This window comes from Planococcus citri, chromosome 4 (assembly GCF_950023065.1).
Source record: "Planococcus citri chromosome 4, ihPlaCitr1.1, whole genome shotgun sequence".
NCBI classification, from domain to species: Eukaryota; Metazoa; Arthropoda; class Insecta; order Hemiptera; family Pseudococcidae; genus Planococcus; species Planococcus citri.
In genome coordinates, this window is record NC_088680.1 from 54,387,843 (window position 1) to 54,401,647 (window position 13,805).

General features: G+C 33.7%; 1 protein-coding gene and 1 long non-coding RNA gene across 2 annotated transcripts; both read left to right on the top strand.

Moving 5' to 3' along the window:
* The first annotated feature begins 688 nt into the window (after positions 1-688).
* On the top strand, positions 689-1,801 carry LOC135843299 (uncharacterized). The gene is made up of 3 exons (XR_010558298.1): positions 689-1,019; positions 1,146-1,407; positions 1,515-1,801. It is a non-coding gene; the product is annotated as an uncharacterized LOC135843299 (long non-coding RNA).
* Positions 1,802-6,534: 4,733 nt separating this feature from the next.
* LOC135843298 (fibroblast growth factor receptor homolog 1-like) lies at positions 6,535-12,747 on the top strand. Its single transcript, XM_065361130.1, has 3 exons — positions 6,535-6,669; positions 7,365-7,464; positions 7,662-12,747. Exons 1-3 carry the CDS (start codon positions 6,548-6,550, stop codon positions 7,893-7,895), a joined length of 456 nt encoding a protein of 151 aa, XP_065217202.1. The 5' UTR covers positions 6,535-6,547; the 3' UTR covers positions 7,896-12,747.
* Positions 12,748-13,805: the final 1,058 nt, after the last annotated feature.

Below are 13,805 nucleotides of genomic sequence, written 5' to 3' on the forward strand. Positions count from 1 at the left end.
AAAGACTTCTTCCTACACAATTCATCACAGAAAAACCACAAAATAAGACTGTGAAACGTGGTGATTCATCGAGTTTCAAGTGCCCACTAGTGGATTCTTCCCTTGACATCCGTTGGTATAAAGTTAATTTGCAAACCACGAAGTATACGGATGATATGCAAGACGTAAGTTTTTATTTGACGATATTTTGCTATTGTGGAAATTCATTTACGCTTGGCTGACATGTGAGCTTTCGCTGAACGCTAAGGCGAGTAACCGCGGTCCTCACGTCATACCCTCCACACCAGAAGAGTTATGAACGCTCATCCAAAACTAACATACAGCTTGACCTAACACTAAGTTAATTAAGAAGTTGAAAATGGATAAAAAGAAAACTATTCATAGCATACGAGTATTTGAAATTTCATTTTGTCGTTTCAAAGATGGGACATGTTACTGAAGAATTGCATTTTTCTAATGTATCTTTGGAGGATGAAGGTTGGTATTCATGTCGCGTTCTGGATCAGGAGTCGCAAGACGCCGATGCAAGCGCTTATTTAACCGTCATTGATCGTAAGTATTTCAACTGTCATCTAATTCACTTGGTATATGTATTTCTTTATTTCTGCTTTTAGGTTGACTTACCATTTTCAGATAGGTTTTTGTACAAATACCTAGGTACTTAGAATATTTCTGTTTTTAGCTACGTGGTATGAAGAAAATAAAACTCTATTGACAGTTATTGGGACTTTGGTTCTGTTCTCATTGGGTGCTGCCACTATTGTAATATGTATTTGCTACAAATTCAAAAAGTATGCAGAATTCATCCTTCTCTACCTATCTTTTTCAATTAAATCTGTATTTATTTTTATACTTATCTTAATCAAAAAACAATGAACTCATTGATCGATTATTTTCATTTTTGCTAATGAAGAAAAGAAGAAATGCTCGAGATGGAAATGGCCAAAGCAACAGTTTTAACACAATGTGTAATCAAAAAAATTATAATTGAAAAACACAACAGAGGAAATGACATTTTAGTAAGTTGTGCACAACTACCCAAATACATTTTTTGTAACACATGTAGCTAGGTACCTTACCTACTTACATTATGATCGAGTGTTTACTCACTTACCTATCTAACTCTCACATTTTCTTCCTCATAGGATTTTCCCAGAGTAAAAATAGAAGAGCGCATGGTTACTCGTGCACTGGATGACTATCCTGAAACACACGCCATCAGGAAAGGTTCATTTTCAACAATAGTTTATGAAATACCACCCGATGAAGATTATGATTTTCCTTTGAACAATTTGGAACTCGGTGAAATAATTGGTAGCGGAGAATTTGGGCAAGTTTTCAAAGCAAAAGCACATGGTATCTTGAAAACAAATGTCACCACTGTTGTTGCTGTTAAAACGTTGAAAGGTTACCATCACCAGTTTTCATCACCTAAAAATTATTGTGAGCCTTTCATAAGTAATAATTGCTACAATTTACTACATGGTTGTGTTTTTCAATTCTGTTTCCATCAGCGGAACATTCGGATGCTGATTTGCAAGATTTAATTACTGAAATGGAGATTATGAAAATGATCGGCAAACATGAAAACGTTCTCCACCTATTGGGAAGTTGCACTGTTGGTGGAGTTGTACGAGTAATCACAGAATATGCTGCTAATGGGAATTTGCTGAATTACCTCAGAACCTACAACTGTCAATTAATTTCACTTGATTCGAGTTATGCACGAAGCAACCCTGGGGAAGATCGTTTGATTAGGTTTGCCTACGAAGTAGCTAAAGGAATGGAGTTTTTAGCTTCCAAAAAAGTAAGTACCTTTTATGCATTGTATTTGTTGGGCTTAAATATATTCCTGATTTGTTCAGATGTTAGACCAGATTACCTACTTATTTATAACTAACAGTGATGCTAAATGGGGAAAAAAGCCAGCTCAAGGAAAATAAGGATTGGATCTGGACATGTCTGATCAGATCCAGACATTCCTCAGATCTAATCAGACCTGGCCAAATTCAATCTGGGGATTGTTGATTGGATCTAACCAGATCTGGACGTTTTATGGATCAAATTATGTAGGTAGATCTGTTCAGAAACCTGATCAGACGTAATGGGATGACCTGATTGAATCATATGCAATAGCTTTTCTCCCAGGAGATCAACTGTGATCACCATTTTAACGAGATTATGGAAAAATCGTCATAAAATTGAATGTTAAGTATATTGTTGTAATCAATGGTATTTCCAACTTATCATTAATACCCAGGTACCTACGTATGTAACCATTTCAAAATGTTACAGAAATCATTTCTAATCAATGAATAACTATTCAGAGCATTTTTTTTCATACACATCACTTCTGGTTGAAAACTGATACTGATACTCATGATTTCCCGGGACTTCCACAAAAGGACCTGATTAGAAGCAAAAAAAATGTATTGTCTACGTAGGTAGAGGTACCTATGATGAATTGATGACTATAATTGAGATAAACAGCTGATTTGGTTTCTGACACCCAATGTTTCACAGCATGGAATAACTATTAAATAATCAAATACTGTGAAATCGCCAGACGACGTCAATTTTAATGTAAAATTAATTTGACGTGGTCTTATTCAGATTATTGATCCATCAATCCATCATTTTATTCATTTGATTATTTTTTTCCTCAAAATTTTATTGAGTTACAAATTAGATGAAATTTCAATAATTTGCGGGAAAAAAAATAGAAATATTAAATTTATCAAGTTTTTGGAATTGATAATAATCTCAAAAAATTCACACGATTATAATTTACTATTCTATGATATTTTTCACTTCTAGTCCGGCATATGACAATAGGATTAATTGCACCCCCCCCCCGCCGATCCTCCGGGACAACTTTTTTCTTAAAGGGGACATCCTAAGGAAAATTTTAAAGCAAACTTGCCCAAAAAAAAGTTGGCCTTACTTACAAAATGGCGGCCATTTTGATTGACAGGAAAGCCGAAATCGCAGATTTTGCGATTCAACATAGGACTTGCACGAAATTTTTCAAACTTTACAAAAGTAGATCGAAAGATCATGCAAAAATTCATCACCTGTCAAAATTTCAAGTGCTAAAGTGCGTTTTTCGATTTTTGGTGAATTTTTGAAAATTCAGTTTAGGCCAAAAATGAGGGAAAAAATCAAAATTTTACCAAACTGACCAAGAAAGCTGAAATTTGGGATATACCCTATTTTCGACATGCCAAATCGATTGAAAACGGTTTCAACCCGTTTTGAGCAGTTCTGGCGCCTCCAGCTGATTTTTGAAACTTGAAATTCCCTCAAAATTCCATCAAATTGGAGTTGTAAAGCTAAAATTTATTCTAAAAACTAATTTCAATACGCTACGAAGTACTGCAGGTGAATTTCAAGTCGTTTTGGAGCCTCCAGCGTTTTTGTGAAAATTCCTAAAGCCTCCAGCAGATTTTTGAAAATTTAAATTTTCACAAAATTTCATCAATGAAGATGGAAAACTGAAATTTACTCTACATTCCTATTTTAACATCCTCTGAAGACGACTTCAGGTAGGTTCAAGTCATTTTAGAGCTTCCAGCGACTTTTTTGAAAATTACTGGAGCCTCCAGTAGATTTTTGAAACTAGAAATTTCCCCAAAATTTCATCAAACTGAGGTGGAGAGTTGAAATTCATTCTGAAAACTAATTTCAATACGCTACGAAGTGGACTGCTGGTGAATTTCAAGTCGTTTTGGAGCCTCAAGCGATTTTTTGAAAGGTTTTATGACGTTTTTTTGGAAAATTGTTTCCTAAAAGTAGCGCATGGAAACTTCAAAAACCATTTGAAACCACTATGTAGTCTGCGAAGTAAATTTCAGCTTGCCAACTCCATTTGATAAATTAATGTTGGGGAAATTTCAAGTTTCAAAAATCTACTGGAGGCTCCAGTAATTTTCAAAAAAGTCGCTGGAGGCTCTAAAATGTCTTGAACCTACCTGAAGTCGCCTTCAAAGGGTCTTAAAATTAGAGTGTATAGTAAATTTCAGCTTTCCATCACCATTTGATGAAATTTTGTGAAAATTTAAAGTTTCAAAAATCTGCTGAAGGCTCCAGTAATTTTCAAAAAAGTCGCTGGAGGCCCTCAAATGACTTGAACCCACCTGAAGTCGTCTTCAGAGGGTGTTAAAATTGGAGTGTAGAGTGAATTTCAGCTTTCCATCTTCATTTTGATGAAATTTTGTGAAAATTTAAAGGATTCAAAAATCTTCTGGAGGCTTTAGGAATTTTCAAAAAGTCGCTGGAGGCTCCAAAACGACTTGAAATTCATCTGCAGTACTTCGTAGCGTATTGAAATTAGTTTTTAGAATAAATTTTAGCTTTACAACTCCAATTTGATGGAATTTTGTGGGAATTTCAAGTTGCATAAATCTGCTGGAGGCACCAGAACTGCTCAAAACGGGTTGAAGCCGTTTTCAATCGATTTGGCATGTCGAAAATAGGGTATATCCCAAATTTCAGCTTTTTTGGTCAATTTGGTAAAATTTTGATTTTTTCCCTCATTTTTGGCCTAAATTCGATTTTCAAAAATTCACCAAAAATCGAAAAACGCACTTTAGCACTTGAAATTTTGACAGGTGATAAATTTTTGCATGATCTTTCGATCTACCTTTGTAAAGTTTGAAAAATTTCGTGCAAGTCCTATGTTGAAACGCAAAATCTGCGATTTCGGCTGACCTGTCGATCAAAATGGCCGCCATTTCGTAAGTAAGGCCAACTTTTTTTGGGCAAGTTTGCTTTAAAATTTTCCTTAGGATGTCCCCTTTAAGAAAAAAGTTGTCCCGGAGGATCGGCGGGGGGGGGGGGTGCAATTACTCCTATTGTCATATGCCGGACTATTCAGTTTCTGGAATTATATTGTATTTTCCAATGTTTTGGCGCAGTTAGGTAGGTACTTGATGCGTACCTATCTTATACATATTCGGTATGAAGATATTTTTAAAACACAAATTTACCCCAAAATGAGTGATTTGCAATGTTTTTACCTTACAATGGAATCCTTAAAGAAGTCTTGGATTTGAATGGCAATGACCGAGGTCAACGCACTACGCAGAATCTCAATCTCAAGCAGGGAGATGTACAACCCTTGAAAACAGGACCCTTTTTGGAAATCATTTAGTTGAATTTGAATGTTCTAATTTACAAGAAATTTATTCAACTTAATTTTAATAAAAGTAGCAGGTCTAGGTACCTACGTTCTACATACTTACTTACCTATAAATTATAAAAAAAGATCAAGAAATGAAAAATCAGCTTCAAGGTTGATATTTAAAAGCAAACTTAGCAACCAATGCAACCATCAACCAATATGGTGAAAGCAAATGCAAAAACTATCTTGCAATCAGCAAATATGTATAGCTGATGGCTTGTTTTCATTAAATCTACCCTAAAAACAATTTTCATCCTTTCAGTTCAAAAAACTGACCAAAAAACATTGATTTGAAAAAATAGTGTACCTATACCTACAAAAAAAAACCATCCCACAGTGAAGATGATGTTTTGTACTTAAATGATAAATGGAAGTATGTATAGGTATTTTGATAAAAGCTGCCATCTGTTGAGAGAATTGAAAAAGCTGTATTTGTTTCAAGTACCAACAGATCTCGCTGAACTCATAGAACTTGCATTCATTTGATTAGCAATGCAGGGTTATAGATAGTGCTGCTCGTAAAGGAATAGTTTATTTTTAAATAGAATTCTCCCGCGCAGGTTTAGAACACTGAACAGTCTTGAGCGAATAAAATCTTGATTATGATGTGGATGATGATGAATTTGAATCTCAGCTGCTCCAATTTCTCTCTAGGTAGAATAAAGCTCAAATGCCTAAATACTTATAAAGGAAAGTCATTTCGCATTACTGTAATTTTTTCAACAGCCTACAAAGAGATTTCTCTCTCTTTTTTCTTAACCGAGTCTTTAGCATATCCTTCAACGCTATGCTATGAGTAAATCTGCTTACCTGTGCAAGAAAAAATTTCATCTGAGTGCTCAGAAATATGCCTACTCTATTCACTGTGAGCAATCTTATACCTACCTTTTAATACAAATTGTTCCGAGGGTTTTCGATATTGATATTTCTGAGCACGTTGATACCTGAACGTTTCATTTTTTGATACTTTCATCCATAAAAGAAAATATCATTCATTTGTAGTGTGTTCATCGAGATCTGGCTGCCCGAAATATTCTTGTGACGGAAGACTACACAATGAAAATAGCTGATTTTGGTTTAGCCAGAGACATTCGCGAGAAAGAATACTACAAGAAAGTTGAAGATAGTAAATTACCCTTGAAATGGATGGCTCCTGAATCATTATTTCATAAAAGATATACTTCGAAATCCGATGTGTAAGTATAAAGTAGGCATCTCCTACCCATATTTAGTTGGGTATTTCGTCAAACAATCTCGTTGATTGTAATCATTGCATCTACATATCTATCTCATGAAAGATAAATTCATCCCTCAATTCAAATCTTAATGTATGTTTTTTTTTTCAGTTGGTCTTTTGGTGTACTTATGTGGGAAATAATGACCATGGGCGGTGTGCCATATCCTTCGATTGATAGCACAAATAATTTGTTCGATTACTTGCGTAGTGGGAATCGTATGGAAAAACCTCCGGAGTGCTCAATGGAAGTGTAAGTTTTAATGTAATTTCTGGTGCATAAGTAAGGGAGATATTCCACTTAGCTCTCGTAGGTACCAAACAAAAAAAAAATCGAAAAAGCATCCAAAAATATCTCTCTCTTACACCAAATTTAACCGATTTCAAATTCTGAATCTCACTTCTCAATTTTTGATGAGATTTTAAAAACTAAAATTTGAACCGTTTTCATGGATAAGTAAATCAAAATTTTATCAAGTTGATGTAGAAAACTAGAATCAGCTAGGTTGGTTTCGAGTCGTTCTATTGTTTCCAACAGATTTCCATGTTTCATACTTCCCATTACCCTAACTTATTGATCAAATTTTGAGGTTCTCAAAATACGAGTTAGTAAGTAGGTAATAATCTGAATTTGTAAATTTTTAATTTTGAAAGTTTATCATACCTACTTTTTTTGAAATTGGGCGAATATGTGATCTACATATTAATGATTACGTCAAGGAAAATATGTATTACGTTTAAATAAGTTGAGTAATATTGTATAAAGATAATGTGACGCTAATTAATTATTTGCTTTCAATGATTGAAATATCTATTTAATGTACGTCAGTCATGGTATTTCATCATATTTCATTAACTCCACAAAATAATATGACAATATAATTTTTCTACGTACTTATTTAAAATATAATTTTCCAATGTATTATACATATTTCAATCTACGTATAGGTACCTCATCATGCGGAATTGTTGGAGCTATGACCCGAACGACCGACCAGTTTTCTCAGATTTAGTTAAAACTTTGCATGATTTACTGATGAAGAGCGAAGTGAGTAAAGTATGATTTATAAAAATACTTAGTATTGTGCTGTAAGTAATACCTAATAATTATTCGTATTTCCTATTACCACTATCGATGAATTTTTCACATTCTCGTACCAGCCTCGCATAAACTATACCTACGCACATTTAATTATAATTCACACACCTATCTATTTACTTACGTCATGATTTTAAATTTCGCAGAAAAAATTGTATCCCAATGCGTCAAATTTGAGCCGTACATCCGAGTTTTCGATGTCAAGTGACGATAGCGAAGATGAAAACGACATTTTATTAAGATACAACAATGATGCAGGTTCTGTGGCGATGCTGAGTTTTACTGAAGTGAAATTATGGGACGAAGAAGAAACGAAACAATTTTCTTCTTTGGGGCCATTGAAAATAAGTCAAAACGAAACGAATAATATTATTATCTGAGTTAAAAATTGGTTGCATCTAGGTAATAGTAGGTACATATATGGGATTCCTTATTCAAAATTTGATAATGCCAATTTTTTTTATGAATCCTAGCAATTTTAAAATATTGGAAAAATTTCCCTGATTGGTGGATCAGTTATTGGTACCTAGTCTTAATTTCATCATACTACCAAAATGGTTGGGAAAAAAGTTTGAAAAATTTCCCATTATTGACATTAAGTTTAAGGTGTTGAATATTAACTCCTTAATTTTCAAATTTTCAAACACTTTTGCGATCATTTTGATCAATTTTTCAAAATTTATATTTTTTTACTTATTTTAGTGGGGTTGGCACTGGAAAAAATCCAAGATTAAGTGGATAATGAACCACTTTTTAAAAAGTAACTCCACTTGAGGACCCTCGTACTTCGAGTGGAAGACTATTCAGAAAAATTTATTTTTATTTTTTTTTTGTGTATTTTGCTGTAGTTTTTCTCAATTGAGTACCTAATTTTAACAATTTTTCCACCAAATGTTATGAACCAGATTTACATCCACGTAAAAAAAACAACTTGGTTTTTAGAGCTAAAAAGTTCTAATTGAAGAAGAAGGCGATTTTGAGGCAAGCACCTAACTATTTCATGCTATAATTATTTCAATTAGAAATACTTATTAGTATGTTTGAGATATTGCAGAAAAGTTTAAACTAAGATCAATTTGCCTGACTATTTATGCAAAAACTTCAAAATTTCAGGGGTTTAGAGCAATGAAAGGGGGGGGGGGTAGATTTTCACATTACCTAATTTTTATAATTTTTTTCATTTTATGAGCCATATATGTACCTACAACAACTTAGGATAGGGCCTCCCTCTTATGAAAAACTTAATTTCCTCTTAGAAAACTTGGATGATAAGTTGATCCGAGTAAGTCCCTGATTTATTAAGAAGGTACCTAGATAATATCTGAATTGCATTCTGAAGCTGTAAAGCGAATAATAATTATCGAATATGTTTGTATGTACTTCGTACTGAGCGAGAGATGTGCGCACAGTCTACATCGTTGATTTGCCTTCCTTCCCGAAGATAGCCACATCCAGTTTCAATTTTACTGTCAAAAAGACTAGAATTCTTATTATTTTTAACCACACCTACACATTAGGTAGTATATTGTGTAGACAGTCCTAAGTCTGCTCAAAGTGGGAAGGAAAATATTCAAAAAATCATTATTCAGTTAAAAACTTCAGAATGTAATTCAAATATGCCCTTAGAGAGTTTCGATTTGCCATTTTGAAGATCAACTTCCCAGTCGCTCTTCCTTCCTTCTCAAGTTTACAATTGTCATGACTAGAGCTCACTTAAATTAACCCAACGAGAGGATTGGAATTAAGGCCTTATTTGGTGTGCAAATTTGAGGTGTGGTTCACATAACACATAACTATGCGCCTATTCAAATGAATCAAAGTTTAAAATTACAAGTAGATAGGTACCTACTTGGTGTTGATTTTGAAAAAATGTCTTTCCTACAGATTAATTTTCATTTCAAATTTTAATAAGTATTTTAATTCGTCCTTTAATAACGAACATCGTGTCAGAAAAATAATGATATCACCTTTCAACACTCAAAAAAAATCTCACGATGATAATTTTTTTTTACCACATTTGCCAGCAATACAAAATAAGTTCACGTTGAGTAATCGTCGTTTTCAATTTACATATTTATAACTACCTAGTTTTGCGATGTCGAAACAAATGATTTTAATTGCTCCTCATTAGTCATTAATTACTGAAGATTTCGGTGAAAATAAACGATCATTATTTCGTTCGAATTTCATGCCGCAGTGTACAAAATTATGATACCTAAACCTACCCTGATTATAACTAAAATTTTTAAATTCTCTCGGACGAAATTTTTTTTTCATAGTGCTTTCGACTTTCTTAATAACGAAGTCTAGAAGGAGCAGGGGATACTGTTACGAAGTATTACTTTTCATCATGTGGTAAAGTTGCCTTCAGCTATAATTCGATTACAGTAATAGGTATCTTGTACATCGAGTAAAATTCATTATGTTTATGGAACATTCAACAGACGAACGCTCATAGATAAACGAATTTATTACGATTTTAAACGAACGAGACAACTCTCGTTTTCATGTCGATAAAGCGTTTTACTCAATTTAGTGCATCGCCGAATGGCCTCGGACTGATTTTTGATCGTTTTTGTTTATTAACGAGGGAAAGTGAATGCAGAATGTAAATCAATTTTGTACCTTATCTGAAATTAAGTATGTAGGTTTCTTATTCCTAGATGCATTGTAAGACCGATAGGTAAAGGTTCGAGCTATGTTATTTTTTACATGGGGATAAATGCTCACTGCCCACCTAAATTTATTTTATCTACTCAATGATCTCGTGAATGATACATTCGTATTTTATATTTGGCATGCTTTTCGTTTTTATTGTTCCTTTTTAACAGTTTGGTTGTGTATAGCTCTACTTGATTGAAAATTTGTTCATATTTTTATTTTTCTGACCTTTTCTATGGTTAATATTTGTAAATTACCTAGTTCATTTTTTTAAAAAAAGTTTCCTTTTTAATAGGTATGTAGATTAATTCTCTTAAGCTAGATCTTATGGCAACTTTTCGATATTTTCAAAATTTACTTTAGAGGAACTGCTCACCAGCATGTGTCCCACAAAAAATTCCTTGTACGAGTATAGTGTATCAAGTTTTTTAATATTAGCGGTTACGACTCGAGTTACTCTATTTATTTTTAATCAGTTTTTATATTTTGATAATTCTTTGTGTTCTTATCTATTATTATTTTGTTTTTCCTTCCAGGATTTGTAGATTTTAAATGTACTACATGAAATGAATTACTTAAATTATTATTACTGTAAGTTATATTCTTACACAAAGCAGGGTATCTACAGTATTTTCTCAATTTCTAATGTTTATAGTTATTTTTTTCATAACTTATTTTTTACATTACTTTTTTTTCAAGCTTGTCTTATATTATTTTGCTTTTTCAATCATTGGGTGTTCGTGTTCCTTTTTCTCTCTTCGGTTGTGACTACACACATTATTTATATCCTACCTCATGTTTTACACTCATGGAAGTTCGTGTTCATTCATTTTTTTAAATGTCTTATAATTTAGTTTGTACGCTATTTTTTTAATTGTTTCATCTGATTAGTTTTATTGAACGTATACTTACTGTAAATTATTTTTTAGAAATGTACCAAAAATGTGTGTTTTTTTAAAACCATTTGTGTAGGTATTTTTTTATGTACAATTGTATCAAGTTATGTGTACACAGGATGTCCAAGAATAAGGGTTTTGATACGGTTATGTTTTGTTAAGCCAAAATGGGAAACAAATTTCCCCAAGTAAAAATTGAAAAATTGAATAGGTAACAATTGAAAAAATCTGCGTTTGAGTTATTGTTTCAGTACAAAATGAAAGCTTCTCTCGTGTTTCATTGAAACAATCATTCAAACGCCCATTTTTTCTAACGATTTTTTAATTTTCCAATTTTCAAGAAGAGAATTTTCTCTCCTAAGTGTGATAAATAGTCACGTATTTCTTCATCAAACTTGGTCAAATTTAACTCAAAAAAAAAAAAAAAATGAAAAATGGGTGTTAATTTTCCCCTGTAAGAAAAGTTTTGAATTGTGGATGTGTCTTTTGTTTAAGTTGACTTGATTTTTAGAATTCTAAATTTTTTTTAAAAAAAAAGGTCTAACGAAATAGGTACCTATCAAAAAGAAATTTTTGAAATTTTGACTTGATTTTTATAGGTTATAGGTAATTGATTTTTATCCCCCCCTAGCTACAGGGTGCCCAGAAATATTGAGTACCCCTAAGAAAGTTTTTTCATTAAAAATATAGGTTGGCAACGTGAAATAGATACATATGATTGGTGGAATGTTATCTCTCCAGTCCAACAACCAATCATGTGTTATCATTATTTTCATTCACTGTGACCAACCAAAGTATTTATTTATTTATTTATTTATTTATTTTACAATTTAGGTCTCTCCAACAGCATAGGCCAATTACAGGAGAGACCATTTATAGCTAAAAGATAAAACTAAAAAAAAAAAAAAGAAAACTGAAAAACTGTTTTTTAGTAGAAAACTTTTTTAGGGGTACTCGATATTTCTGGGCACCCTGTATAAGCGGTCTCTCGTGTAATTGGCTTTCAACTGTTGGAGAGACCTAAATTGTAAAATAAAATAAAGTAAAGTTTTCAAAAGTCAACCGAATTTCTTCAAATCGACAGGTTTCACCTGGGCTACGCCTTATGATAGAACTCCACAAAGTGAAACTACCCCAATAAACCACAAGACCAAATACTATCAACTGACAATACTGGCAACTCCATTTAAAATACATTGAGCGTTTTTGTCGCAGTAATAGCGCGATCTGAACGGCCTGGGTAAAAACTAACTCTTATCAAAAATGCTCTGATTGGTTAGTTTATAATTGGTTTGAATCTCGCGCGTCCGCGAAATTCAAATAAGCAAATCAGATGCTTGGGGTAGTTGTGGTATGATTTAGTTTCACCCTAGGCCGCTAGGAGGCTAAAACACCATTTTTCGATGGAGTTGCCAGTATTGTCAGTTGATAGTATTTGACAAGACATACAAGTATAGTGTTATGCTTTATTGGTAAGTAGTGCACATGCATAGATGGTTATACCAGTGTACGCGATACCTGACCTACTGTCAGTTTCTGCTGAGCGTCTAGTTATGAGTAGGGCGAATAGCGCCATCTATCGATATTTTAATGTAGAGATAGTTTTGAGGAAGATCGATCACGTTGTAATAATTAATAATGATGTTTTTTATACTGAATTAAAGATGACGATTTTAATTGATTTTGAGTCACGTGTGCGTTTATTTTGTATAATTTATGATATCGTCACATGAACCACGCTCTGCTACCATGTGACGATATCATAAATCAGAGAGCGCTGTTCTTCATAGAAGAACCAGTGTAGCCTCCCCCTGTGCATAAAGTTCCTCACTTAGGTGGGTAACTGGAGTCCCTAGTCCCCGCTACACAGGTTGGACAGCCCCAGTAAGCATTGAAATGTCACAGTGACATCACATAATATCACCGCGGAGATATGTAATATCACTGTGTGATGTCTCTGAGATTAACTGGTGATATAAAATGTACCCAGCAAAATGGTCTCACAGACATCACTCAGAAGGGCCCAGTGACATTTTTTAATGTCACAGAATGTCACCGATATATCACCAGGAAATGTCTATGCAATATTGATGTAAATATTTCTAAAACATTCCCATTGAATGTCGTTGAAATACCAATTATTGGGGTTCATTTGAATTGCAGTATTGTCCGTCCAACATAGCTTGAACTGAATTGTGTCAGTTGCATTTTATGGAAGCCAAAAAGGAATAACAGAAGGGTTTCCCAAATTGATTAGCGTTTATCTTGATTTATTTCAATAAATTGTAAAGGGAGGAATTGCGCCATTTTCCGTCGCTTAGGTGAGGGAAAATTGTTCTCCTTCTACCTTTCGCTCAATTCTCTTGTGTAACCACGCTATCTAGCGGTTTAGTTCGCGTTAGTGAAGTGTTTCACGTTATCCGATCACAACTTCAGTCAATCACGGACTCACTAAGCGAGAGCTTAGTTTCCATTCGATAGATAGGTCGAGGTGCGGAGCCCTATCAGTACGTTCGACGTATGGAGCACGTACTTTCCACCTTATAATTACTGGGATATGGAATATCTTTTACGTAATGGACTATCGGATCGGATCGTGGTTACTCAAGAGATGAACTGCAGCATCTCTAAATTCTCTTTTTAGAGTCATTCATACTGGACCTGCCCTATCCGGCATGAATGCCCTTGTCCCTGGGTGGTGTTTAACACACATTTGCGAATACATGTACTCGC

What these genes read in the sequence shown, in the direction of transcription:
- LOC135843298 (XM_065361130.1), top strand. Translation starts at nt 6,548, where the DNA reads ATGTGGGAAATAATGACCATGGGCGGTGTGCCATATCCTTCGATTGAT. An exon ending in CCGGAGTGCTCAATGGAAGT is followed by an intron (nt 6,670 to 7,364) that starts GTAAGTTTTAAT and finishes ATCTACGTATAG; the next exon opens with GTACCTCATCATGCGGAATT. An exon ending in ATTTACTGATGAAGAGCGAA is followed by an intron (nt 7,465 to 7,661) that starts GTGAGTAAAGTA and finishes TAAATTTCGCAG; the next exon opens with AAAAAATTGTATCCCAATGC.